Genomic DNA, 27,973 nt, shown 5'->3' with positions numbered 1-27,973 from the left:
AAAATTATACCCGACCCGCGATCCGACCCGCTTATTTACAAAATGTGTGCTTTTGGTTATAGCCTGCATGCAGTGTAACAGTAGTCCATTTCTGTAAAACAAACTAATTTATTTGCGAAACTTTATGCAGTAGAACTACACGTAGTAGGCATGCAGGACATAATGTTTGCGCAGGGGAGAAAATGAGAATAAGAGCGCAAGCACACACGAAAACAGAAATGGTGAGGCAAGGTAGGCAAGAGAGATACATTGCTTGTCAAAACGTTAGCGTAAGAACTGGTTTAAAATGCTGAATGAAGCACAAAGCTTTACTAAAGCACATCCACTGTTTAAAGTCACAAACACAACGAACTAAGGTAACTTTTATGCATGCGCGAACCTATACATACCGGTACACAGCAAATTTGAAATCGGGATTTCAACACTGATAGATTTAAATTTAACAATATATGGGTGTATATATGGGGACCACAACCACACCACACACCATAACCCTTACAAGCCCGACCGTTCTAATTTCGTTAAAATTTTAACAATGACCAATCATCTAATATCTCAGCTGTCCAATGACTGATTTTATTTCTGAAATCTTCCCCGTAATGCTGACAACATAAGCTTCAATTTGATATGATTGGTTAAAGGGTTTTATGTGAAATGTTTTGGATACTTGAAGATGAGTCGTGAAAAAACTTTTCAGTCGTACATTTTAACATGGACCGCCAGATGCCACCTGCGCCGTTGGAGTTTACCTCGACTGGAAACCACACAGCTGGATAAACTGAGGTAATATATATTTTACATCGTTTCTAGTTATGGCTAATCTTAATTTGTAGTCATAAAATCATGTTATTTGACAGTAATATGCTTTCTCATCAGCGTCAACATTTTACAATTTCATTTAAAAACCTGTTAGTATATAACCTGTAAGTAAGTTTGTTTTCTAGTACCAATTTGCTTGTTAGGTAAGCATTATATTGGCAAGTCAGTATAGCATACCAAAGCTGAATAAATCAATGGGCAGCGTTTCTAAGTTAGCGTTCTCTTACATGAAATAAGTTGAGCGATATTTTTACTCCTCTCAATATGTAGTTGTAGAAAACAAGATGTGAAATCACGGATTCTGTCAGAAATGTAGTGCTAATTAACGTATTGCCTCTCATCGGGTTGTTACCTCGCTAGGCAGTTTGTAGTGAACTGTTTTACCTTGCTTCTAAATGACAAATATCAGACTTGCTTGTCTCAACATTTTCTAAGATGGCATGACTTGATATTCTACTCTTCTCAATATGTAGTTTTATAGAAAACATGATGTGAAATCACATATTATGTCAGAAATGTCATTATTGCATTTAAGCAGTTAGTTACTAGGTGAAATGTAATCTGTCTTTATCTTAATGCCAGCCAGGCAATCAGATTTAGGGTAGCTAAACCCATGTGTAATAAAATGACTTTTCATACTTCTAAATATTTTTGAGTTGTTGCTTCAATAGTTTAGGCTACCTCTTCTTGTGTATGTATGTGCACACACGCACACATCTGTAGTTTTGTGATTTTATTTTTTAAATTAATAAATGTATTACATTTGTATGATTTTACTGTTGTTTCAGATGGAGGATGACAAGACCTACACAGACCTCCTTGCAGGCCTGAAGAGGTAGCTGACTGCTGATGAGCTTTGCGCCACAATGTTGAAGACCATGTGAGGATGGAGGAAGAAGGTATAGATTTAGGTGGCATGAGGGGTGGTGTAGACTGCCACTAAAAACACTGTGAAATAGACTTATGTTGATTTTTATGTTGTTGTCCCAGGCATATGTGGTTTTACCAACCGAACGGGTGGGAGGTTGTGCTTAGTAGGCCGTCAGATGCAAAACACACAGTGCAGGGGCATGGGATCTAAGAGACCCCAGAAGAGTTTCACAGTTTTCTGGGATTGATCATTGACATGGGACTTCACTTCCCTCCCTAATATCCATTGCTACTGGGGAACCAAGTCTCTGAAGGGATCAGGGAGCGTTGACCAAATGAGAAATACATATTGTGTACACTTTTTTCTCCATTGACATTGCTGTTTCAGTAGTTTCTTATTATTTCAAGTTTGGCAATGCAGAATCTGGTGTTGAACCTAGGTTTGGTAGCTACAGCCAGAAAGACTTTGGCGAAAATCTATCGCAACAGCTGGCAGGCATTTCCGTCAAAATTTCAGCCTCGCCTTAAGCTGCTCCAACTACTACTCTGTCGTCTTTTCATCAAGTACATATTCCTGTACAGCAGGAGCCAAAGAAAAATTGTTGGCTTTGTTATAAAACAATACATAATAACACTAAAAGTAGCTTGTATGGCCTGGAGTTCAGCGGTAGGTGACTGCTTTTTGGTAAACAAAATTGCTGTCAGATTTGGCATTCTACAGAAGGGGATGCGTTTCGTTATGAGTCATAGGTCTTCTGTGTTTAACCTTCAGGTTCCCCACCCCACCTTTCCCTATCCTCCTCTGTGTGTGTGTGTGTGAGTTTGTGTGTATATGTGTGTATGTGTTTATTCTCAACAGGCTTGTTCTATGTAATCCACTTTCAAATGTTTAGCACATTGATTTTTGAGTGATGTTGAAGTTGATTGTATTCCTAGCTTTTCATAAATAATACATTTTATAGATGTATATCATTTTCATATTACACTAATTTATATAAGGAAGTTGTATCTGTTGAATCAAATGTATTCTATGTCTCTTCAGAATTGATCTTCAATAAATATACAGTATACTTACTTCCTGTATTACTGGTAAGGTACATGTTTTTCTTTTATATATCATTATTGTTGACTGTAGCATTTGCTTATATACAAATAAATGGTTTATTCTTATGGACCAAATAAATCTAAACCATTGTGTCTGACTTCATTATTAGTTTTTATGCATACTTTTATGTTTTTGGTGAGAAAGAGAATGTGAATTCTGTCAACATTCTAAATCCCGTTTCCGGCATTTTTTTACACTTATCACTTAATTTATCATAACTTTTGAAAGGTTAATGATTTTCCAATTCAGTCTTTTTTGTTAAATAGCCCTATCTCGTATAGAATTTCATATGATGAAAATTCATTTTTATGCGAATGAAATTCAATTTTAACGAATTTCGGTATACATTTGGAGAGGATTTTCAAAGACTGTTCATTACTATATCAACATTACCATATGTATTTTACATAATTTGATAGAACTGACCCTTCTGATTACAATGGTATGTATATCCCATTGATGGTATGTATTATACTCAAGAAATAAGGTTTTTTGTGTAAGGAGGTCATTCAGCACCAAAAATGGAATGTTCGGCACGGGCACGAAAGGGTTAAGCAGAAACACCATATTGGAGTATTTTTAACACCAGAGGACTTAATTCTTTCTTGAAAACTCAACTCCAAAAGTGTTGCTATTTAACTTAAGCCCAGTGTTAACACACAACGAACTAAGGTAACTTTTATGCATGTGCGAACCTATACACACCGGTATGGCTGTGTGTAGTCTGTGCCATAACATTTATTCCTGCAGGCTGCCCGTTTCGGCTGTCATACTTTTAAATGGCTTCGCAAGAAGTAGGCCTACATAGACCATAACTTTAACCGTCATCTTATAGTACCATAACTTATACTACTGTCAACTTTTCCCAATATTTCTCATAGACTATATCGCTTTTCCTGAAAGGGTGTCTTTATTATTAACTCGCGTCTTCAGCTTCTTTACTGTTGACTTTACTGTATTGATGCTTTACTGTATTGATGCTAGCCTTCTCGTGATATTTTAAGTAGGCCTATTTGTAGAAAATATATATTTAATTAATTTTAACTGACCCACCCGCAAATGACCCGAATATCATAAAAATATTTTGTTTATGACTCCGCGGGTGACCTGCAAGCTTACGAGGTGGGTTGTGGGAGATTCAGGTAGGGTTGCGACTTTTTGGACTCGCCCACTCTGTCAAAAAGACGTGAATCATGTTTTGGCCTACAAACCTTTTAAAATATCAAAAACGGATCATTGATCAGGGAAAAAAAGATCATGGATCAGGAAAAAATAATTTTCCTCGCCCCTCCCCCCAGGCCAGGTAGGGTTGCGACTTTTTGGACTCGCCCACTCTGTCAAAAAGACGTGAATCATGTTTTGGCCTACAAACCTTTTAAAATATCAAAAACGGATCATTGATCAGGGAAAAAAAGATCATGGATCAGGAAAAAATTATTTTCCTCGCCCCTCCCCCCAGGCCAAAAAAATTATCCTGGGCCTTCCCCTAAGGCTTAAAAAATTCTCTTAGGGCCCCCCCCCCGCTAAATATCGTACAGTCTCTAAGATAGGCCAGCTTCGTCAAGAAATGTTCATTAGTGAACATGCTTGCAGATTCAAACATGCGCTCTTTCTCCAAGAAGAGGTGACTCGGAGCTCAAACGCGCGCGACAGCACTGTGTCCATTGTCAGTATTTGTGAATTAAATCTTTGAGGTCAACGGCAGCTCTCTCGAGTCTCAGCGTGTGGGTCTAAGCAATTATCTGCTGAGTGTTGAAGTTTAAGTCTGCTCTGGATAGAAATAGATGTGTGTGAGCCCATAGTTGTGTGTGTTTCTGTGTATTAGCTCAGATTCAACTATTCAGCAGAGCCAAAGTTGGTCTAGCTGCTGGCTGTAATGTAGCTGATAGCCATGGCTCAGCTGGTGAACATCAACAGACCAGCTTCACCCTGAAGTTTTTCTTGTGAAAAACAAAACACAGACGGCATAAATGTGACAACAAAAGACGATGATTTTAAAAAAAGAGAATGCTCTACAGTATTTGTATGCATCACAGCACTGTTTTTTTCAATATCAAACATCATTGGATGTACATTGATCTTAAAAGTCCTGAAGCAATTCTGAAATGAGTTCCTCCACCCACATGTAAAAGAGTAAATGTACTTCTAAACTTGATTTCTAAATTAGTTTAATCTGTTGGATGTCTTGCCCTGTCCATGTCTGTCTGTGGGTGGGTGGATGCAGTGATGACTCAAATGGCACAAATCCGAGCCTGAAAGGCTTTTTCTCCAGATGAATCTGAAAATTGATTCCTCTTCCAAGCAAGTGGTCTACAACTAGGCAAATATAATTGAATTGACTGCAATTGGCCCACAAGACTACAGGCTGCATTGTACCGTTTGAGTATGTTTAAGCGAGTGGACACCTGTCTTACATGCTCTGGATGCTCAGTGTTAACTGACTTAGACTTTTCCCTCCCTAACTGAAAATGTAATTGTTGAGCTAAATGTCAGTACCAGCACATCCCCTAAAACAGGTTACTCAAAACGCTGTCCTGGAACGAGCCCAATCTGTTGCAAGGGGCATCAACGATTTAAACACACGGAACCAACTTTCCAGTGCTGGCCCTAGCAAGATAACATGCCTCTTGCAGAAGCCCCCAGAAAAGTGCCTTCAAAAAATCAGTACGGAAATCTCACCAAAAGCAGGAAAAATCAAAAGAGAGGCAAACGAGACACAATCCAATCAAGAGATTAGTAGCTGTAGGCAGTGGCAGCAGCAACGGCAAGGCCCACGCCACACAGTCCCAGACGGTCCTGAGCACAGAGCTGGATCCACGTCTGCAGAAGGCACCAGTGTGATGAACAGCGAGGCAAACGCCTCTGCTAATCACCTTGCTTCAGCCCCTGGGAGTCCTTTGTTTTTTGGACAGAACAGCTTTGACTCACGACCAAACACACCCAATAAAAAACAGGGATAGGTTTAATCATTAATCTGATTGTTTTTGAAAGCTTGCATTTGTTTAACATCAGGTATTGGCATAAATAGCGTCAAGCTAGTGTAATGGCCACACTGTTGTGAGAGATATTATTTAATATAATGACTCTGCCTTCAGAATATCACAGCCTTGAATAAACAGGAACCATCCTTTTTGTTGTTGGAATTGTACAACATAGAAAAAGAAAGAAATAATAAAAGAAAAAAAAGAAAAAAATACCGAAATACAGCAAGAGGGAAATCCAGAAAATACAAGAGAGAAAGAAATGTAGATGAAAAAGAAAAGAAATGCAGAAAGAAATGCAGAGAGAGAGAAAGAGAGAAAGAAAGAGAGAGAGAAAGAAAGAAAGAATCAAACAGTCCCAGCATCCCGTAAGGGAGCATGTGGACCATTTCATGTAAGGTACAGATTAGAAGAGAGAGAGGGTAGGGGGCGGGTGGAGGGTATTCATTTTCACACTCAACTTGGAGGTGAAGGAGGTAGGCCCATCAATTCATTTGCGGGAGGTGGCAACAATCCAAGAGAGCCAGTGGAACTTAATCTCTGCTGCTCGGCAGAGGAGGTGCCTTAACAAATAGACCCGCACAGGAAGTAAACTTTTAACTCTGTTTGAGACTGATAACCCTCTCATGGATACCGATCACCTTTCTTTGCCCGCCAAAGACACGGCAATCTTCGGCGACTACAAAGCCAGAGCAGCTGCTGAAATTTTACAGTCAAATGAATGGCAGATAATAGACTGGGTTTACCTGAACTCATCAACATGCAAAGTAGCTGCATTTTTTTTAACCCTGGGTCCATCTGCATTTGTGGAGAAAAGAGCAAAGCCCACTCAAACGTAAGAGAGGGAGCAGGAGAAGACTAGGGAGGAGAGTAAATAGATTGAGGTAGAGGCCTTGTTGGTACTGATAGAGACAGCTGGAGATGTGAGTATGTGGGGGAGAGAGAGCGAGCAAGAACACTTTCATGATGCAACAACCGGCTTGCACCGAAAGAAACATGAAGAAATATCATGACAAAGCACACACACAAACACTGTTCATCCATCGTAGCTGATAATGACCATGGCACATCTCATTGTTTAGGATTGGTAAGGGTGCAACAAACCAGTCCAAGTCCAGAACTCTCTGTGGCCCACTGGACACAGGCCAGAGTGGACGTCGGGCTCTGGGGTGCAGAGAGACTGGTTCTTCCTGGACACGTGTGCTGCTGCTTCTTTAACACACACACGCACACGAACACGCACACACACGCACACAGCACTTGAGCTTCTCCTGTTCGAGGACTGGACTGCACCCTCCTCAACCCTTCTTGGGTCGTCCTTAGGCCAGTCCTGAGCTAGGCATAGCCGGCTTTTCATGTCAAATCCAAAGCAGGCTTTCATCCCTGCAGGACTTTTTGTAGCCATCCTGCACTGACTTGACGTGCAAATGCAAGCACACCCACACGCATGCATACACTAGACCAGTGTTTCTCAAACTTTTTCAGACCAAGGACCACTTAAATCAATAAATAAAAAACCACGGACCACCTAGCTTAAAAAAAAAATAAAAAAATTGTAGACCCATTTCAACAGTATATTACACAATAGGCTTACTCGATGAGCCACCTTGCCTATTGCCTTTGCACCTTGCTTATTGTGTCAGAGGATTAATATAATTAATAAACTGGCATAGTTTACACGGGCAGTGTTGCAGAACTGTTTGGATTTACATACAAGTTGGTTTAATACTGCAAACAACTCATCTATATCATATTTTACCATGTCTGCTCACGGACCACTTGGGATAGCTTGCGGACCACCAGTGGTCTCCGGACCACACTTTGAGAAACACTGCACTAGACGGCAAAAAACACGTCGGCAACAAAACTGCCACATTGAAGAGGGATAAAAAAGCAACTATCAATGATACAATATAGCACTTGATTGAAGGCCATATAGCGCATGTAGCATGAACAAAACATACACACAAACAAAAGGCACAAAGGCTACTGTGACACTCGGATGAGGCTGACGTGTAGGGGGATCTGATGAACACAACAACCTTGAGTTCTTTCAAACGGCCACATTGCCCTATTTACTCCTGCAAAGGGAGTCAGCAGTCGACTTGGTTAACTACACTGAAAGGGTTACAACTCAATAACCGAGATTGCTACCTGCTACCAATCTCCTCAGAACCTCGACTGTAACTCACCTCAAAGGATCTGCGTTCATGAAAAAGTGCATATTATGGCTGACATTTCGTTTTATCTGACATACTTTACAGTTGCTAAATGTTTATTTATATTTCCATCACACATCTTCAAGAGTTCACAAGATGCTCTTAATGCAAATCACTTAAATCACAATGCAAATCACATACACTTCTGAATGGCAGATACACACACAGGCCAACACACACACACACACACACACACACACACACACACACACAAAAAAAACACACACACAAAATAAACACGCAAACAAACAATGGCACTCATTAATCAAACTCTATGTACTTCACTACACACTCCGCTGGACAGGGATAACTTTTCCTACATTAAAAAGTAACTCTGAAGGTACTCAAAATAAGCTCATCTGCCAGCACCCTCATCTCCTATGGATGTGCAGCATCCATCACCCCAGGGGACTGAACGCTGAGGACGGACACCGCTACCTGACGTCTTCACCTCTACCCATGCATGACTACAAATGCACTCTATACATAAATAGAGAGTAGCTTTTTCTGAGAATAGCCTAATAAATATGTATAGCACGGCGTGCATTTGGACGCTGAAGGGAGCATCAATCCATCCAGAAACTAATCACAGCAGTTTTCCGTTTACACACATTTTCCCCTCTTTCCTTCCTCTCCAATAGTCTGCTCTCAGCAGGCTAGTCTTAAAAGTTGGTCCTCATGAACAGATACTTTTGCCACTGGCTTCAGCGTCCTGACAAGGCAGTGATGAATTGCTAGGTCTCTGTGAGAGAATGTGTGAGTGTGTGTGTGTGTGTGTGTGTGTGTCTGTGTGTGTGTGTAGGAGATTGCCTGTGTGTGCCAGATGGGCAATGAGGCAGCAATCTCTCCATTTAAAAGCAGCGCTCACAAAGAAAATGACAACAGATTGCAGCCGGCGCTCTTTTGATTAGGTCCTTCTGGAGAGCCTTTTTTTCTTCTTGCGATGGCGCAACACGCGGAGCGTGAAGGTTTACTCAAAAGATCCTTCAATAGCATCAGGCCTGATTGATATTTGAAATGGCTAACCTGCATATTACTGGGGGGAGGACCAGGGGGTGATACTCAAGTCTCAGAGCTGTGAGTGCGCTGCTGTAGCCCTCACAAGGGAATGATGGGAAATGATGGGGAAAAAATTCCATCGACTCCTCGCATTTTCTCAAATTTCTCCATTTCGGAGCTGCTGCTTTTTGCTGCTGTGGAAAATATTACACACACAGTAGGTAGGTAGGTATAGTGTACCTCAGGGCAGTGCTTGATTGAAGAGACAGTAAAACACCCTCATTCATAAGATGAAGCCAATTCACTCTATCGACTGGTGACTGCAAAGTTACTGTATCTCACCGTCCATACAGCCTGGATACCCAAAAGCTCTGAACTGTGCCGAGGCAACATGGTGGTGGTTAACTGGGAAAGCTGAATGAACGGGCTTTGCGTGAATTTCAGCAACCTTGATGATGTTGCCGGTGGAATGGTTTCCATGTTTGTTAATGTACCAGACACATCCCTCCTAAACCCGACCGATCGCGAGCAGGGATTATATTCAAGCTCGTCAGGCTAAATGAGCAAATTGCGGGCTACACTAACATTTGCTAACACTCGGGGTGTGAAGACGGTGGCTATGCCCCAGTAGATTTGTGAGCTAGGGAGCATCCGCCCACGTCCCAGACACATACACTGATGAAAGACGTCCAACCAACCAAACCAACTCTGCTGTACACCATACAGAAGCCTTGCTTGTGTGGCTCTGTCTAATGGGTGGGGTAGGCTATGGCTCGGAACCGAAATGCACTTAGCATTAGAACAGTAGTGAAAGAGAAGAGAAATGAATAGTGTGGTTTTGATGGAAATCTTCGGAAAGATTTGAGTGAGTGTGTGAGAGGCAAAGATGGAGCTTGATAGTCTATGCACGTGTTTGGATGAAACTGAATAAAAACTCCCCCAGGCATGTCCTCGGTGACTGTTGATGTTGATGACCCGGCCTGAAAGAGACTCGGCATGAGCACGGGTGCATCAATGGGAACGTGTACACCGCTCAATTAAACTAACAACCATTGATGATCCTAGAGCCTGATGCTAAGTCAATCAGAGTAAGGGGCCCCTTTTGACTTGAATGGCCATCTGTGCTTCATGCACCAAGGTGGGAGAGAGACTGAGGGCCATTAAAGCGTCACTGCTGGAAACCTCACACACACACACACACACACACACACACACACACACACGACACACACACGACACAAACACGACACAAACACTTCCCTCCTAGCAGTGGCAGCGGCAGCCGGTATCGTAATGGCCTGAATGAGTGTGCACACACATCAAATAGTGCAGCATCCAGAGGCCCGCGCACCCTGCTGCCACGGCAACGTGCGGTGGGAAATTGATTTCCCCACTTCAGCCCAGCGAGCCGGTTCAAAAGCATCTAGCAAATAAGGTTTTCAATGAATCACCCACGACTCCTCCTCTTGCCTCCCTGCTCCATTCTGTAAACAACAAAACAGCAAATGCTCTTCACACCTACCCACACACACACACACACACACACACACACACACACACACACACACACACTCTCGCTCAGGTAGACAAGATAAGAAAAGAAGAAAAGCTCTATTCAACAATAACGAATAAGAACGGAGGAGAATAACCTTTAGAACGAAGGAGCCACTGACAGCGCGGGCTATGATCACCGACCGAATACATCAGTGGTGACAGCGCGGGCTATTAGCATTGACAGCGCGGGCTGTGATCACCGACCGAATACATCAGCGGTGACAGCGCGGGCTGTGATCACCGACCGAATACATCAGTGGTGACAGCGCGGGCTGTGATCACCGACCGAATACATCAGCGGTGACAGCGCGGGCTATTAGCATTGACAGCGCGGGCTGTGATCACCGACCAAGTACATTAGCGGTGAGTCCCAATACAACCGCTGCACTCTACCACTTCACCCGGCCCCACCGTTTTGTGTGTTCCTGTGTAGTGGTGGGTGTTCTAATTCTTTTAAAGGTCGAGGGATCGTGTGATCATCCAAACAGGGCATTTTCGGACACTTGATCGAAGGGGCACAAACATTTCCCTGAAAGCTTAACACACAGTAGAAACGGAAGTGAAAGAAGCCCAAACCTTCACAATAAAAATGTAAACTAGATGTACCACATAGCAGTACAAAATATGACCGCCGCTCAGTCCTGTACATCCTCTCCGCACACACACGCACTGACACGCACACACACACACACACACACACACAGGCACGCACATAAAAGCACACAAAAGTTGTAAGAGTAGGGGATGGATTAGGAGATGGAGACAAATTGACCTCCCCAGCATACGCATTCAACTAAAGCCTGTTTAGTACTATACAGCTCAACACACATGCAGACACCCCCCTCCCCATACCCCACACACACACACACACACACACACACACACACACACACACACACCATCTTAAAAATGTGTGCAAACATTCCACTGTCTCATGGCCACACATGAGAAAGAGGAACTCCCAAATTGGGTTTTACGACAAGGGATGCTACACTCCCCCCTTGTGACACGTCGTGTAGTTCGCTCAGTATTTTCAGAGCGGAGTAGTACATACAAACTTTTTAAAAGGGGGAGCAGTAGCACTGTAAATTATTTTATGTAGTCAAGACACATTTGAGTGTTTCATTAGATTTTCAAAACTCAATAAACTATATTTGGCCAGTATATGACATTGATGATAATGGAGTGTCTTTTTTCTTGGATTTTAAGGCAGTTTTTGTACAAAGATTCTAAAGGTTTTATCACTGTTTTACCTGCCTGAGACCAGGAAGTGATGCAGTATAGAAGGTGAGGGATGATCATTGCTTGTAAGTATGTACTAGATGCCTCAGTGGTAAGAGAGTTTCTTATATATTTAAAATTTGCTAAATTCAATTTCAGTGTATTGCACAACTTTTAACATGATCTTTGAAAGTAAGATTTGAATCAAGAGTTACTCCCAAATATTTAAATTTCTCTACATGTTTTATGTTTTGTTGATTTACTGAAATTTTGGGATAGGTCTTGGGTTTAGATCCAATGGAAAAAAAACAGATACATAGATTTCAACATTCAATGTAAGGCATGAATCCTGTAACCAGTCACTAACCCTACTCATAACACTTGTTAGCTTATTTGCCACATCTGTTGCACTTCTCCCATGGACATACAAAACAGTGTCATCAGCATACATAGTAATATATGCTCTTACAAACGGAAGGCAGGTCATTAATATACAAGCAAAAGAGCAGAGGACCTAGAATTGACCCCTGTGGCACTCCCAGGGTAGAGGCAAGTGTTGTAGATAACGTGCCGTTTACTTGCACACATTGAGTTTGGCTACTTAAATAGGACTTTATCCAATTTTGGACATTTGAGGAGATCTCATATTTTGCAAGTTTGTGAATCAGTACATCGTGACTTACTGTGTCATAGGCTTTACATAGATCAAGGAAGACTGCTCCCACCACTCCTCCTTGATCTAGGCTAGATTTAATTTTCTCCAAAAAGTAGCAGCATGCCGTTTCAATGGAGTGTTTTTTCCTGAAGCCGAATTGCATAGGGTGTAACAAGGACTTGGAGTCCAGATGAGTAATTAGTTGTTCTGCTACTACCTTTTCGATAACCTTAGACACAGCTGGGAGAATACTGATGGGTCGGTAGTTTGAGACCACTTGAGTATCCCCAGATTTGTGCATCGGGGTAATAATAGCAGGTTTAAGAACACTGGGAAAAGTATTCTCATTAAAAGATTTATTTATGATCATGGCTAGAGGTATCATAATTGATGTTTTGCATTGTTTTAAAAAAGCTGCATCCCAACCTAATATGTCTTTAGCTTTGCTATTTGTTAAAAGTGAAATTACCTTTTCCACTTTCTCTGAATTAATTGGGGAAAACTTGAAAGCGGAGACATCACAGGTTGATGGTTGTGGGAGTTGAGTTTTGGGAAAGCTTAAACTCAGCTCTCATACTGAATTTATGAAATATTCGTTAAAACATTTCCCAACAATCTGCCCATCATCCTGGATATGGCCATCTATCATTAGTTTTAACTGTCTATTTACAGATTTTTCCTTTCCAAGTATCTTATCAATGCTCCTCCAGAGCTTTTTAGAGTTTCCCTTTGCCTCGCTGATAATATTGAGGAAAAAGTTTGCTCTAGCTTTTCTAATTTGTTGTGTGACTTTATTTCTTAAACTTTTAAAAATGAGATGATCAGTATTTAATTTTGATTTTAAAAATGTTTTCAGAGCAGCATCTCTCTTTTTCATTAACTCTCAGAGAGCTGTATTGAACCAGGGTAAATTATGTTATGTTTGGGTAATTATGTCCTATTTGTTTTCTTGCCCCTTGTTTTGGTGTATTTTAGTAGAATGTCTAGACATTAAATCAGTGTCTGTTTTAGTAGAATGGTAGACATTAAATCAGTGCAGGCAGACTCACAGGGTATGCTACCAATAGTCTCATTGCAGTTTACCTCATTTTCAATGAGAACCATGTCTTTTTGAGGAATAAAAGGCATTGACTTTCCTCTTATTGAGCTTTGATCTTTAAACGTGTTTTTGACAGTTTTCTAGCAGCCAGAGTTAAGATTATGATCTGATAACCCAGTAACAAGATTATGGATCTTTTTAATTCTCTCTGGTTTATTTGTAAAAATTAGGTCTAGCAGTGTTTGGGAAGACTTTGTAATTCTAATGTAACATCTAGTTTACATTTTTATTGTGAAGGTTTGCACACATTTTTAAGATGGTGTGTGTGTGTGTGTGTGTGCGGAGAGGATGTACAGGACTGAGCGGCGGTCATATTTTGTACTGCTATGTGGTACATCTAGTTTACATTTTTATTGTGAAGGTTTGGGCTTCTTTCACTTCCGTTTTTACTGTGTGTTAAGCTTTCAGGGAAATGTTTGTGCCCCTTCGATCAAGTGTCCGAAAATGCCCTGTTTGGATGATCACACGATCCCTCGACCTTTAAAAGAATTAGAACACCCACCACTACACAGGAACACACAAAACGGTGGGGCCGGGTGAAGTGGTAGAGTGCAGCGGTTGTATTGGGACTCACCGCTAATGTACTTGGTCGGTGATCACAGCCCGCGCTGTCAATGCTAATAGCCCGCGCTGTCACCACTGATGTATTCGGTCGGTGATCATAGCCCGCGCTGTCAGTGGCTCCTTCGTTCTAAAGGTTATTCTCCTCCGTTCTTATTCGTTATTGTTGAATAGAGCTTTTCTTCTTTTCTTATCTTGTCTACCTAGAGTGTGTGTGTGTGTGTGTGTGTGTGTGTGTGTGTGTGTGTGTGTGTGTGTGGGTAGGTGTGAAGAGCATTTGCGGTTTTGTTGTTTACAGAATGGAGCAGGGAGGCAAGAGGAGGAGTTGTGGGTGATTCATTGAAAACCTTATTTGCTAAATGCTTTTGAACCGGCTCGCTGGGCTGAAGTGGGGAAATCAATTTCCCACCGCACGTTGCCGCGGCAGCAGGATGCGCAGGCCTCTGGATGCTGCACTATTTGATGTGGTGTGCACACTCATTCAGGCCATTACAACACCGGCTGCCACTGCTAGGAGGGAAGTGTGTGTGTCGTGTGTTTGTGTCGTGTGTGTGTGTGTGTGTGTGTGTGTGTGTGTGTGTGGAGGTATGCCAATTTGTCTCCATCTCCTATAGAGTCTGACCAATATGGGATTTTGAAGGCCGATACCGATTTCGATATTTCAGTTTTTCAAAAACTGATAACCGATATTCCGGTGCAAAATGAACCTAGGAGTTAATAACACATGTGTACCGAGTTCGTCTGTTCTCTGAGATATGGTTTCATGCTAATCGAAGTTTTACCACAAACCGCTAATTAGCTTATAACGCTACACTTCGGGGCACACGTAAAGTAAAAAGAAATTGCTATTTCTATGCCACTAACAAGGCTTAAAATAGCACCACACTTCCACGGTAGCATAATGAGGGGCCCTACATGTAAACCAAAGCATTGAGAACTTTGTAAGTGTACAGACAGTAGTTTAGAAACAGATAGTTTAGAAACAGTACCGTTCACGTATACAAGCTGGCGCCATCTTGAGAAAACAGGCACGTGACAGTCCGCTCGCAATGCTCCAGTCCAACGTCAACATGTAACGTGAGTTGAATTGTCACATGACTGCTTTCCCAAGATGGCGCTAGCTGCATATTTTGGGTTTCGGGGGGGCCCAGCGCGGGGGTGGAGTGGCCATCGGGGACCAAACAAAATGTTTCCGTAAAAGTCTAGTGGGGCTACATACCAACCAAGTTTCATGTGCCCCGGTTGTTCGGTGTCCCGAGAATCATTGAAAAAAAAAAGAATAATCCCTATATGACCGCTACGCTAGCGGTGGTCATAATAAATATAAAAACTATTGGAATATTTTAGCTTACTGTAATTACATATTCATGTGTGTCTTTATTAATGTACTATATGACATATGTCAAAACTTGTGTGCAAAAGACAATTTGTGATTAACAATAAGGCTAGGCTAGAAGCAAGTGGTTTCTGCACCTCTGTGCGCATCTGTATCAGTGCAAGGGAGGAACAGAACTCTGGCTGAGATGGCTAATGTGTAAACTATTGGAAATAGAGACACTTTTGCTTCATAACTTTTATTAGTGCAATAGTATTGCACTAGCCTGTGTATTCATTGCTGTGCCTTACATACACTAATTTAATTATGAGCTTGAATTTGATGGAGAGCTGTGTGCTGTGTGTGTGCTGCTGTAAATAGTGGTGTAAAAAGTGTTTTCTTCAGTTTACTCTCAAACAGAGTAAACTCTTGATAACACTGTAAACTCTTATAATAAAAAATAAAACATATGCTTTCTGGCTACTGTCAATAGATTGATCTGTCTTAATCTGAAAATTTAGTAAAAAACCAAGTGTTGTCATGTTGTGTAGTGTTGTGTTGTTGCTGAGTGTAGATATATTAAACCTTACTCCTTGTGACTCCATCCTGAAAGAGCATTACCCAGTGGAGGCAAAGGAAAGCCTAAAAGTCCAGAAAAACTGATGAAGAGCCGCAAATGTGAAACACTGCCTCCAGGTGGCCAAAGGAGAAAATGAATGAATGAATGAATGAATGAATGAATGAATGAATGAATGAATGAATGAATGAATGAATGAATGAATTACCGTCCGTCCTTGGGCAGATATCTGCTCCCTCCTCACGTGAGAAGCAGGCAGAGGAGATGCGAGAGGGGAGTTAAACACCTCCAGTGGACTCTGAAGGAGAAGAAATCGATAAGGCAGAAAATATCTGGTCCCTAAAAATAGCCTGGGCTACAAGTGGAAACGTCTGGCTGGCATCCAGTTGTTGGCACATGCACGTGCCGCTCTGATCAGCCCCCATTAGCACAAGTGATTTCTGGTGCTCTCCCGCTTGAATCAAAACCTGATTAGTGCCCATATCGGAGTCAGCAGCTTCACCGGTTTGTCATACATTTTCAAAGCTAAAAGCTCAGTCTCATTTTCAATTGGTCTCTCTCTCTCTCTCTCTCTCTCTCTCTCACGCCTGTCAACTGAGTGTCGCAGAATTTCTGTGGACATTCATTTCCACCAAAAGCAGTTGGCACTTCCCTTGCATTCATCACACACTGCCATGGCCCTCGTCTGAACCCCGGGAACAATTGGACATTTTATGTCCATTCAGTGGAAAAGATGAACACACCAAGCAAAGGGAAATATGCCACATGCCAACAAAAAGCCAGAGTTATGTTTAGAGTGTGTCCACCAACCGATGGATGCATTCAAAATCCTTTGGAGTGGGACCTCGTGGCGTAACGGTAGCGCGTCTGACTCCAGATCAGAAGGTTGTGTGTTCAAATAACTGTGGGCGGTGGTAGTGTAGTGGTTAAGGAGCTGGGCTAGCGTGCAGTAGCCTGAAAGTTGTCGGTTCAATTCCCGGCTTCCACCGTTGTGCTCTTAAGCAAGGCACTTAACCTCAAGTTGCTCCGGGGACAATGTAATCTCTTGTAATATAGCTGACATATGTAAGTCATTTTGGTCAAGAAGTGTCTGCTAAATGTAATGTAATGTAATGTAAAAGATAGAGGGCAATGAGATGGACACAAGACTGAGAGAGAGAGAGAGAGAGAGAAAGGGAGAAAAAGAGAAAGAAAGAAAGAAAGAAAGTGTCACACTTACATGTGAAGGTGACGAGTGCCACACGGATGCTGAGGTCCACCAGCAGCTCCAGGCGACCGGACACACGCGACACCGCATGAGGGATCAGGATCTCGGCCGGGACGTAGAACTGGAGGGCGTACGTGATGTAGATCCCAAAGCAGTAGAGCAGCTTCACTATCTGGTACATCCTACAAGACAAGCAGACAGGAAGCATCTCAGTGAGTGAGCGACTAGAGTGGAAGAGTGAAGGAGAGAGAGCATTAATATTCCTATATTGGATCACTGATCTCAGGGAAGAAACAGAGACTGAGAGAATAAGGGAGTAGGAAGGGTAAAGAGTCATTAGTAATTGTTTTCAACAACAGTTCTGAATGTACAAAGAAACATTCCCTAACCCACCCTTGCATTTAGTCCTAAACTCTCTGCTATGACTAGTCGGTCCTCTAGTCCCTGATCATGTGACCCTTATCCATCTCTCTGTCACTGATCATGTGACTTTTTTTTCTCATCATGACACTTCATCCTCTCTGTATGATCATGAACTTTGCTTGATAATGACATGCAACATCCACCCTGCTGAGCTATGTAATATCATCATAATGCTCATTCCCATCACCATCATCACCATCATCATCATCATCATCAGTCATCCATATGTCCATCTCCGTACCATTATTCGACCTTCAGGGGCAGCAGCATTCAGCAAGTCCTGATAAGCCCCTATCTGAGTGTCCATGTTAATGGCTGGGTCAGGAGTTGGGCATCAGGAGGATTGTGTGGCGTGTGTGCGGGCCCTGGGCTCTTTTGTGACTCATGTAATGGTACACGTGTGGGAAGCATTGCTGGGCATCACTGGGTAACTCTGTCCACGGCCTCAAGAGGTGAGCAGCTTTTCCTCTGCACAGCAAGTGCCCACAGACACAGACACAGACACACACACACACACACACACACACACACACACGGCTCAAACTAATGCACCTAAGCTCAGCCTCACACACACACACACACACACACACACACTGTACATACACACACATCCTTACACAGGTGCACACACACACACTAATGCACCTAAGCTCAGCTTCACACACACACACACAAACAAACCACAGATACACACACAGAGACACACACATCCTTACACGTGCGCACACACACACATGCAAGAAAACACACACATACACACACACGCAAAACAACCACACACACATACATACACCCAAACTCAGGTTCATGTGTGCTGACAGGGTTCGACCCGCAGAGGTGTTTGGGTCTGACCCAGCTGGCACAGGACCCTGCTGGTCAGCTCTTTTCCTGCTGAGGCCCAACGACTGGCACTAACTACCTCACACCCAATTTACAAGCCAGAGAGAGAGAGAGAGAGAGAGAGAGAGAGAGAGAGAGAGAGAGAGAGAGAGAGAGAGAGAGAGAGGGAGAGGAATAAAAGAAGGGAAGGAAGGATGAGAGTCTGGCACAAGAAGAAAGATCATATGCAAGCAGGCAAGAAAGAACTAAGAAAATACAGAAAGAAAGACAAGAAGAAGGAAGGGAAGAAAGAAAGAAAAAAGAAAGAGAGAAAGAAACAAAGAAAGAAAGAGAGGGGAAAGTAGGAGCACACGCAGAGTGGCTGTGTTGCGCAGGGCTCAGTGGGGCAGAGTTTACTTCTGTAAATTGAGTTCTCCCTTGATCAAACACTCAGACACCCCCCCCCACCCCTGACAGCGGCAAAATTAATTTGACTGATGGCGCTGTGCCACTCCTCTTTCCAGCCATATTAGAATGCGTCGCCGAGCCCATCGGCCAAGATTGAGTGGCGACGCGCTCACTCGCGTCGGAACCCCGAGCGAAAGAACGAAGCCAATTCAAATACAGGCAAACGAACGGGCTATCTAGCAAGCATGCAAGCAATCGTGCGATTGAACCAAGAGCGGCCTTCAAGAAGTGGACAAAATGATTATGTGTTCACTGGCCGCTTCGACACGTGGCAAACTGCGGTCAAGAGGAAGTGAGTTCCCCGAGGAAATCCATTCCCATTTTTATTTGCTGGGGGATGCGCAGGGGAGAGGAGAGAAGGACGGAACACTGATGGCCTTCAGTATTGTCTATTTAAGTGAAACAGCACTCAGAGAACAGTCGCTCAAAAATGCAACCCACAAAATCACAGTGCAGTGCTCACTGCGTTTCTTTTAACCTGAGAGGGGAAGGAACACCTTACTGGGTGACCGATTGACTAGTGTCACTTCAAGCATCTGTATACAGACAAGATGGCGTACCGCTCTACTGTATCTTTGCAAAACATGAGAGCACCAGACAAACAGATACTCTGTCTGCTGAACTACTGAAGCTCGGGGAGGTGTGGGCTTGGTTAGTACTTGGATGGGAGACCTCCTTGGACAGCCAAGTTGCTGGTGGGTGGCTATACTGTAAGGTGGCACTCTTCCCTCTGGTCAAGAAATACAGTCCTTCGGACGAGACCTTAAACCAACGTCCTAACTCATTGTGGTCATTTAAGTGTGCCAGACAAACGGATACTCTGTCTGCTGAATTACTGAAGCTGGGATCTTAAATGACCACAATGAGTTAGGACGTTGGTTTAACGTCTCATTTGAAGGGCGGTATCGCCTACAGCACATTGTCCCCGTCACTGCACTGGGGCAGCGCAAACAATTTCTTAGGCCAGAGGGAAGAGTGCCACCTTCTAGCCACCCAGCAACACCATTTAAGAGTAATGGGTTTCCCGGTGTGTCCTGGCTGAATTCTCCACGCCCTAATCATCCCCCTGTGTAATGGGCTCATTCATTCATTCCCTCACTCTCCATATCAAGCTGGTGTGTGATAAGCGTCTGGCACATAATGGCTACCAGATGGGTGCTTCACATTGGTGGTACTTAGTTAGGTTCTCTCTCCACTGTAAAGTGCTTTGGATGATAAAAAACCTATCTAAATGCAAATTGTTGTTTTTGCATGTGAGAAACATATGATTTGATGGAGACAGCAATAGTGACACCTTATGAATCATGGTGTGTCTGTCTGTATGCCCCCATCCTCTCACTTTTGACCTCTGACCCTTTGCCCATGGTGCCTGGGGTACCTACCAGCAGTTGGGCAGATTGAGGGTAATGCTCCCACCGATGTTCTCCCCGAAGCACAAGTAGCCCACGGTGCCGAGACTGATGTAAAGGAACGTGACTATGGCCATGCCCATGTACAGAACCATGGTGAAGTTCTGTGGCTTCTGCATCTTATTTTCGAGTGGTAGAACCTGCAAGGAACACATCTGATTAACTCACAACCACTGAAAAGTGAACTGAAAAAAAAAAAAAAAACTGAAACATACAATGAAGTAATATAATGAAAACAAGTTCCGTACCACTCCAATCCCCTCAAAGGCAAAAATAGCTGTCCCAAAGAAGAGAGGGTAGTCCTTTGCACGTCCCACCAACGGCAGGTCAATGGGGAGTGAAATATTCTGGAGGAGACAAAGGGCCAGAGCTAAGAGAGTGTGCATTGGTTTGCAGATCACACAGTTATGAGTCACACTACAAAGCAGTAAAGAGATGCACATTTTCATCAAAGCAAAGTGTCAGCTCAATAGCACTAAGAGCATCTCACGCATGTTAAACAACAATGCAGACCACTTCCCTCCACACACACACACACACACACACAACTCAACAATTTCATGTAACTGCGCGACTGGTTGCTTGTTCAGAAAACAACAAAAGCCTCAGAAGTGTAATAAATGGAAATGGCTACATGTGCACACAAATGACAGAGACAGAAGCCTCATTTTCCAAACATGTAAAAGCCCAGTAATGTCACCACCGTATGGAAATGTGACGTATGTCAATACTGCCGTCAGTGATGTTTGTTGTGAAAAAATTTAAATGGCTTCGATTCCTACAATAACGACATATTTCTGAATGATAATGTTTCAGGATTGCCCTTGTGTCTTCTATGCATGATGATTTTATTGAAGTTTTTCAAGCATTTTATGGCATTATAGAGAAACCAGGACATGTAAACAAACACAGAAAAAAAAAGATAGAAAAAAACACCTGTGTGTTGGGGAACAAACGCGGTTTATTTGCCATGCCTTCAGACGGGCTTAATCAGAGACCCATCCTTAAACAGTGACAATACAGGCTCAAAGTAAATGTTTAACCTTAAAAGTTATTTTACTCGTCATGATGTCTAACTATGAAAAGCATCACTACTTAGTGGTCTAAGTCTTTGCAGAAATAAGGAACAAAAGAAGCCAACTGTCAGCAGCTAACTTATCAGCAACGTAGTTTGGGAAAATAACTTCCTCAAGCTGTCATTTGACAGCATTTGGCTGCTGATAGCCCACTTTCCTCCTGAAGCTCTCCCAGAAGAGATTTGTTTATGTTTGAACGGCCAGCCAGCAGGGACATCCACAACAACTGTCTGGCATCGTCCCTTCCATTTTGAGTCACACAGTGATCTGCACTAGATCACTAGTGATGGCCAAATAAGGCTTCCTGAACCACTGAGGCTTTCCAGCCCATTGGTCCGCCAAAAGGTTAATTTACCTGAAGCCTCATGAAACAGTGTGCTCACTAGTGACACCTGCTGTGCAAAGCAATGTATAGAACACAAATCAAGTAATCTTAAGCATCCAAATGCTCATGCCGTCGGCACCAGGGATGTAGTGGAGGCTAAACGCAAGTAAACACAGTTTATCCACCTCTGAAATTTCAGAAATAGAGTTTATTGACCTTTCAAAAGAGTTTATTCACCAAATGCAACTTCAAAAATCACACTGTATTATCCACATTCACAATATTTACACTTATCAACACTCTAGGAACCATTTAATACCATTGGTATTGTTATAAACATTGGACAATAACCTTTTACCATCATCAAACATGTTCTTAATGCCTTTTTAAAAAATCCGATACTGCATGGCACTGTCCACCTCACCGAGATCACAGAATTCATAGTTTACCGACCTCTTATTTTACCACTACACCCCTGGTCGGCACACCCTTTTTCTATTGCCTGTGTACACAATAAAGCATCTTACTCTGCTTGTGTTAACCCATGCACACACAACATTCAACTATTCATTAGTTCGTTGGGTTAGTGATGGCAGTAAACACCTCAAATGAGTGTAAATCAATTTCAAATGTTGTTTGTCCATTTTGTCATGTATTACATTCAAATTGTTGCAAGAAGGTATGAGCTGATGTGTTTTTCGAGTTGGTGGTTCAATTAGTCAATCAGCCAAGAGCGAAAAACAAACGACCATACGCATAATTAAAACATATTGCCGGACATGGACATGGTTTTGACGATTATTACAGGTTCAGACTGTCATTATTGTTCTTTGTTGTGCAAGGCATTGTGGATTAGGGACATTTTCCTGACAAAAAAGAAAGTTAATTCATGAATAGAGAAAGCATACTATATACAACAGACACATTTCGCCTGACTCACAGCACAATTCCACACTACAACGTGCGCCCTGGTTTGCGCAAATCAAAGCCTTTGAATCAGATTCCGAAGCAGTCAACTCCTGATGACCGCACAGTGATGGTTCAGACAGTGAGTGCCTGTGACGTTACACTCACAAACCGAGGCCTCGTCTGTCATCAGTCATATGGTTCTTATGGAAATGACACAAACTTCGAAACGGGGCTTCATCTGGCACGCCCCTTTCTGCTTGACGTAAGCTCCGAAGCCATGCTTCAAATGTCACATCACTAATCTGCACAACATATGGCTTCAAAAAGAGGAAGAAGGATTTTCATAACAGACTTTTTTTCTTTTTTTTTTGTCTTGACCCAAACCCTGACGCACATTTCAAAAGCCCCCTCTAGAAAATTGCTTCACCCATTGTGCCCATTTTTCACACCACACACTATAGAAACCCATTAGTTTGGAGATGAAAGCCTTCCAATAAGCATGGAGGGTGTCACTTACAGTTGCCTCTTCATCCATAACATCTGTTAGGTGTGAGTATGTGTGTGTGTGTGTATGTAGACTACACTACCCAAGACTATACTGTATTTGTCGACCGTGTTTTGTTTCCAGTTAAATCAAACCACACAATTTGCAATTCAGCTGATTTGGCTGTTAACTGTTGTTAATATTTTAATACATGCTAATTCTATTAGCATAAGCAAAACATCTAAATGCAAAGTGGTGTAACACAAGGGATATACAAGGGGAAGAACTGATTTAATCAGTTAATTTATTGACGTTTATTCATTGCTATGTTTAAATCCTCATCCCTATAGAATATGTTTACTTTTCCTCTTCCCACAATCACTCAGAGCACAAAAGATCATTAGCAGTAACTGCTAATACAGCAAAGACCTTGTCTGCAATGTGTTTGACTTGCATGTGTATTTTGTGCATGCGTGTATGTGCAAGTGAGGGGGAGAAGGGGATTGAGACTGAGGGGCCATCCACACGGAGACACTTTTTGGTTTAAACGCACGTTTTGCATCGTTTTGGCCGATCGTCCAAACTGATCCTGTAAACGAACTGCCCGAAACTGCACTTTTTTGAAACCTAGTCCCAGGATGAAAAAATTTGAAACCGTAGCCCTTGGCGCCGTTTGTTTGACGCATAAACCGCATACTTATATGTGATCGATGATGTAAATTAAGCCCACATTACCTACGATTACACTCAGTAGGCTAAATATCACAACTGGTGCTGGGCAGCGCCAATAGCTTATCATGGTGGACTGAACAGTGTTTTTCCTATGTGTTTTCTTGATGCATTCTAGCTACTGTCAGTGACTGACGCAAGAGAACTAGTCAGAAATAATTAGGGAAGTACAGTGTAAGTTTAAATGAATTTGTGCGTAGTGCCGGTGTCATTCATTTATTTTACATATTTTTGCGCAATTTGATGCAGGCAAAGAGTATCGACTGTTAGTAACGAAGGTATTATAGCAATATTATAAATGTGACGACGGAATAGCCTAGAACTTGTGTAGGCCTAGCGTTTAGTAGCCTATGCACTTGTGGTGACAGCCAATAACTAATGTGAATCACGGACTACACAACCAAAGAAAGTAACGGAGATTATTTGCACCTGCGTTTGCCAAATAAAGGACTGGACTGCACCCTTCACAAACTGTAAAAATTAAAGTTTATTAGTTTTACAGTTGACAGTTCACTATCAGTCCACACAAACGATTCTGGATTCCTTGCACTAGCCATTTTCATCATAGCCTATTCTGTTATAGCCTATTCTGTCTGTTTGCATACAGCGCGCAAGCTTTATATACCTCTTCCTCTACGTTTTTGGAGAATTTCTGTAACAGAAACAGTGCCACCTATAGGGGTGGAATATGAAGTAACGTGTTGAGTCGTGTTGAGATGGATCCGTTTGGACGCAAATATTCTAGAAACGATGGCAAGGAATACATGAAAAAAAAAGAAGATTATTTTGGTACGTGTGGAGAGAGAGAGAGAGAGAGAAACAGAGGGATAGAAGGGGAAAGAGAGAGAGAGTGTATAAGAAAGAGGAAGAAAGGGTTGAAAGGATGCTTGTGCCAGCAAAGATTACAGATGGTTAGCAAAGATTTAACCTCACAATAGGGGCAGTAATAGCTAGGTAGTTCGTAACAAAGATAACACATCTGGCCTTGTACATTCACTCTTGCAAGGCCGCAGACATAAAAACCCGTTTTTTTTTTTTTTTTTTACTGGGACGTACGTGGGCTTGTTGTTGTGTGAATGAAGCTTGAGTTTATGTGCTCTTGCAAGTGTCAGTTATATGCTTGTGGGAGTGAGTGAGACAGCATTGTGTGTGTGTGTGTGTGTGTGTGTGTGTGCGTGTTCCATACCGTGATGGAGTGATGGTAGATGAGCACCAGGCTGGCAGCCATGACCAGGTTGGCCAGCGAGGAGAAGGGTGCTAAGAAATTGAGGTTGCGTGTGAACACCAGCAGGATGATGAAGGGCAGGAAGCAGAGCATGTAGAGGCGAGAGTCCATGCTCGCCACGATCACTGCCGTCTCGTTAGTGTGGCAGTTCCACGTCGTCCCATTTGCTACCTCCACCACCTAAGCACACAGTAGCAGCATAACCACACAGTCGAGAATATGAACACATAAAACATTATTAAATAATCATCCCCACCACAGAGGTCCAGTTGCTCACGCTGACTTGGGTTCCATACCAATCCATGGACATCACCTGATCCCACCCCATCTCTCTTTCCCAAATTAAAGGGGCAAGGGGCAAATTCATAAGACGACAACCGCAATGTTACAGAACAAAGTGTTTGCTGTTTGTTCAAAATAATGAGAAATTGCTTTTATGATGTGTACAAGTGACTAGATTATGTGGAGGTTGAACTACTAGTTTTGAAAATTTAAATTCTGATCTGTAAAATGCACCAAAGTGACTAACAAAAACCGTAAGACAATCCAACTGTACTTATACTTAAGGGAAAGTGGGTGGTATTGACTTGTTGTTGATTGGTTGTACTTGGCACAACAAATTGTGGTGCTTCGCCATCACTTTCTTGAATTTCCTCTTGAGGATCAATAAAGTATCTATCGATCTATCTATCTATCTATCTATCTATCTATCTATCTATCTATCTTTTCCCTTCAAAGGATGCTTCAATGTACCCTAATCTAACAGATATTTCAAAGAAAGCATTGAAGCACATTTCCTAACCATGTGGAGAATCCAAACAGCTCTGATCCCTAAATACTTCCAGATCATTTCATTCTGATAGGAACCTTCCTCAGCAAAAAAGACCTTCCAACACTGCCCTCTAGTGACGAAACACATACCCAACAACTCTTTGAATTGTGTGTACCTACAGTATGTCTGACTGTAATTGAAGCATGTCTAAATATTATGAAGACTTCTGTTTGTCAAATAATGCATGAAAATCTTTAACTCCTTTACTAGAGTGAAGGATCTGGCTGTTGTGGAGTCACCCCTCACCTGTTTGACATTGTCACTGAGAAACACAAAGTAGACACAGCAGAATCCCAACTGAGTTATGATCAGGAACACATTCACTAGATGCCTGACAAACAAACACACAAACAAACAAACATAATTATTCAAAGTAAAATTTTAAGAAGCATTACATTACATTTGGTTGATGCATTTTTAGCCAAAGTGACTGACAACATGATAAACAGTTTAAGCTTTTTAAAGCAGTTCTCTCAACAATTCTAGGACAATTTAAAAAACAAGCACAGAGGACTGATTTGTTAAAGGACCCAAGGTTGTAGCTCAGTTACAGGGCAAACGACAGAAGTAATGATGCCATTTATGTAATTTAGTTCTGCCTCAAGGACACAACAATTCTAAACATAAACAGAACCTTTTAACATTATGCATGAATAGTGTTGTTTACTTCAGAGACAACCGTGAAATCTTTAATGGCCTGGTCACTTGGCTTTTACCTTCCCCAAACGGAGTGCCTCCTCAGCCAAGAAACGTTCTCCATGCCATACTCCACTGCATCCCCGTAAGTAAGAAAAGGCTTGCCCAGCCTAACACATGAAGGAAAGAGGCAAAACATTACTGGAATAAAACTGCTTGCTGCTGGTAAGTTGGATAGGTAACTGCAATTGTTATAGATATGTAATTACACTTGATTAGACATTCATGGTGCTTTTCAATGAGACATACAGTGAACTTCCCATTTATTTTGTTATCACACACACTCAATGAGTATGATGCATCGATCGCATAATGAGAATGCATTTTACAGAACTGAGCAACATGAGAACTTGTAGGTTTGCAGACTTTCTTGCTCCATTACCACACATTAGAATATCCACTAAAATAATCCAGTGAAAACCATCTCATGAAACCCATGTGATCAAGGACACAGATTGCCAAAGATGCTTTACAGTAGTCATGATTCCTTGAGTTTTAAATAAGCTATTTTCATTACGGTAGCATTCAGTTGGTGATGTCTGCTTTGTTCCCCATTTAATAACATTTTGATGGTTAGCTTCTTATTCATTGCTTCAAATGTACTTAGTAGTATTACTAAGTAGTCCACCTCCTATTCTCATACAGCAGGACCTTTTGTACTGCACTTGTTTTGACTCGCTGAGTGCTGACCTATATTTCTCCCCACATTGGTCTGTGGGCACCTGTCTTTCCTGTGTTCGTTTCGTTCTATACAATTGACTGATTTCCTGTATTGCTGTTTTTGATTTGCAAGCTACACTTCTTGCCCATTGATATCGCTCCCTGACTCCTGCTAAAGACTCATTAAAGTACATTGTTTATGTACCCTCTGAGCCTACTGTCTGCATTTGGGTCCAAATGCACACGCCTTGCCACACCAGCTTTACTAATATACAACTCTACAACTGTGACTCTAAGACAAAGACAACATTATGGCCTTCTAAAATCTGACCACTGAAACTGCACTGATACTTTGTTTGCCATTTTCCCGACAAGTTAGACTGTTTGATTATGCAAATCCACTACACCAACAAACACTGGCCATCTATATATTGACAACACCATCCCCCATAGCTTTCCCCAGAGGCATGTAGTTAAATATGTCTAGCTCTGCAAGTCCTTCGTCCTCCCAAAACATGCTTATCTATCTCATGGCTAGCCAGAGGGTTATATTGAGGGCAAAGGTGTGTGGATAGGAAAAGCATCCTTTGTAGACGTGTAGCCTCTATCAGGAATCACTCTGATAAGACATTATTGGCAGTTTGCTTCATGGAAAAGTACTGTTTGATTGGGGTGTCTGGTCTCAGGTTCTCTCTCTTCCACCCCCCTCTGTCAATCCCTCTCTCCTCCCTTTAGT

General features: G+C 42.2%; 1 protein-coding gene across 4 annotated transcripts in view; it reads right to left on the bottom strand.

Moving 5' to 3' along the window:
* Nucleotides 1-27,973, bottom strand: part of slc36a1 (solute carrier family 36 member 1) — a 74,656-nt gene that overhangs the window by 26,498 nt on the left and 20,185 nt on the right. For 3 of the 4 annotated variants that reach the window (XM_048231062.1, XM_048231060.1, XM_048231061.1), the window contains exons 6-11: nucleotides 26,598-26,687; nucleotides 26,128-26,212; nucleotides 25,011-25,229; nucleotides 20,550-20,648; nucleotides 20,275-20,441; nucleotides 17,195-17,364 (exon numbers count right to left, since the gene is read on the bottom strand). In XM_048231062.1, coding sequence (XP_048087019.1) covers nucleotides 17,195-17,364; nucleotides 20,275-20,441; nucleotides 20,550-20,648; nucleotides 25,011-25,229; nucleotides 26,128-26,212; nucleotides 26,598-26,687 — 830 coding nt within the window. Of the gene's footprint in view, nucleotides 1-16,202; nucleotides 16,274-17,194; nucleotides 17,365-20,274; nucleotides 20,442-20,549; nucleotides 20,649-25,010; nucleotides 25,230-26,127; nucleotides 26,213-26,597; nucleotides 26,688-27,973 lie in introns of those variants that run through there. The other variant, XM_048231063.1, reaches the window with a different exon arrangement.

This window comes from Alosa alosa, chromosome 21 (genome assembly GCF_017589495.1).
Source record: "Alosa alosa isolate M-15738 ecotype Scorff River chromosome 21, AALO_Geno_1.1, whole genome shotgun sequence".
In the NCBI taxonomy this organism is placed as follows: Eukaryota; Metazoa; Chordata; class Actinopteri; order Clupeiformes; family Clupeidae; genus Alosa; species Alosa alosa.
This window is presented reverse-complemented; position numbering and strand designations above follow the sequence as displayed.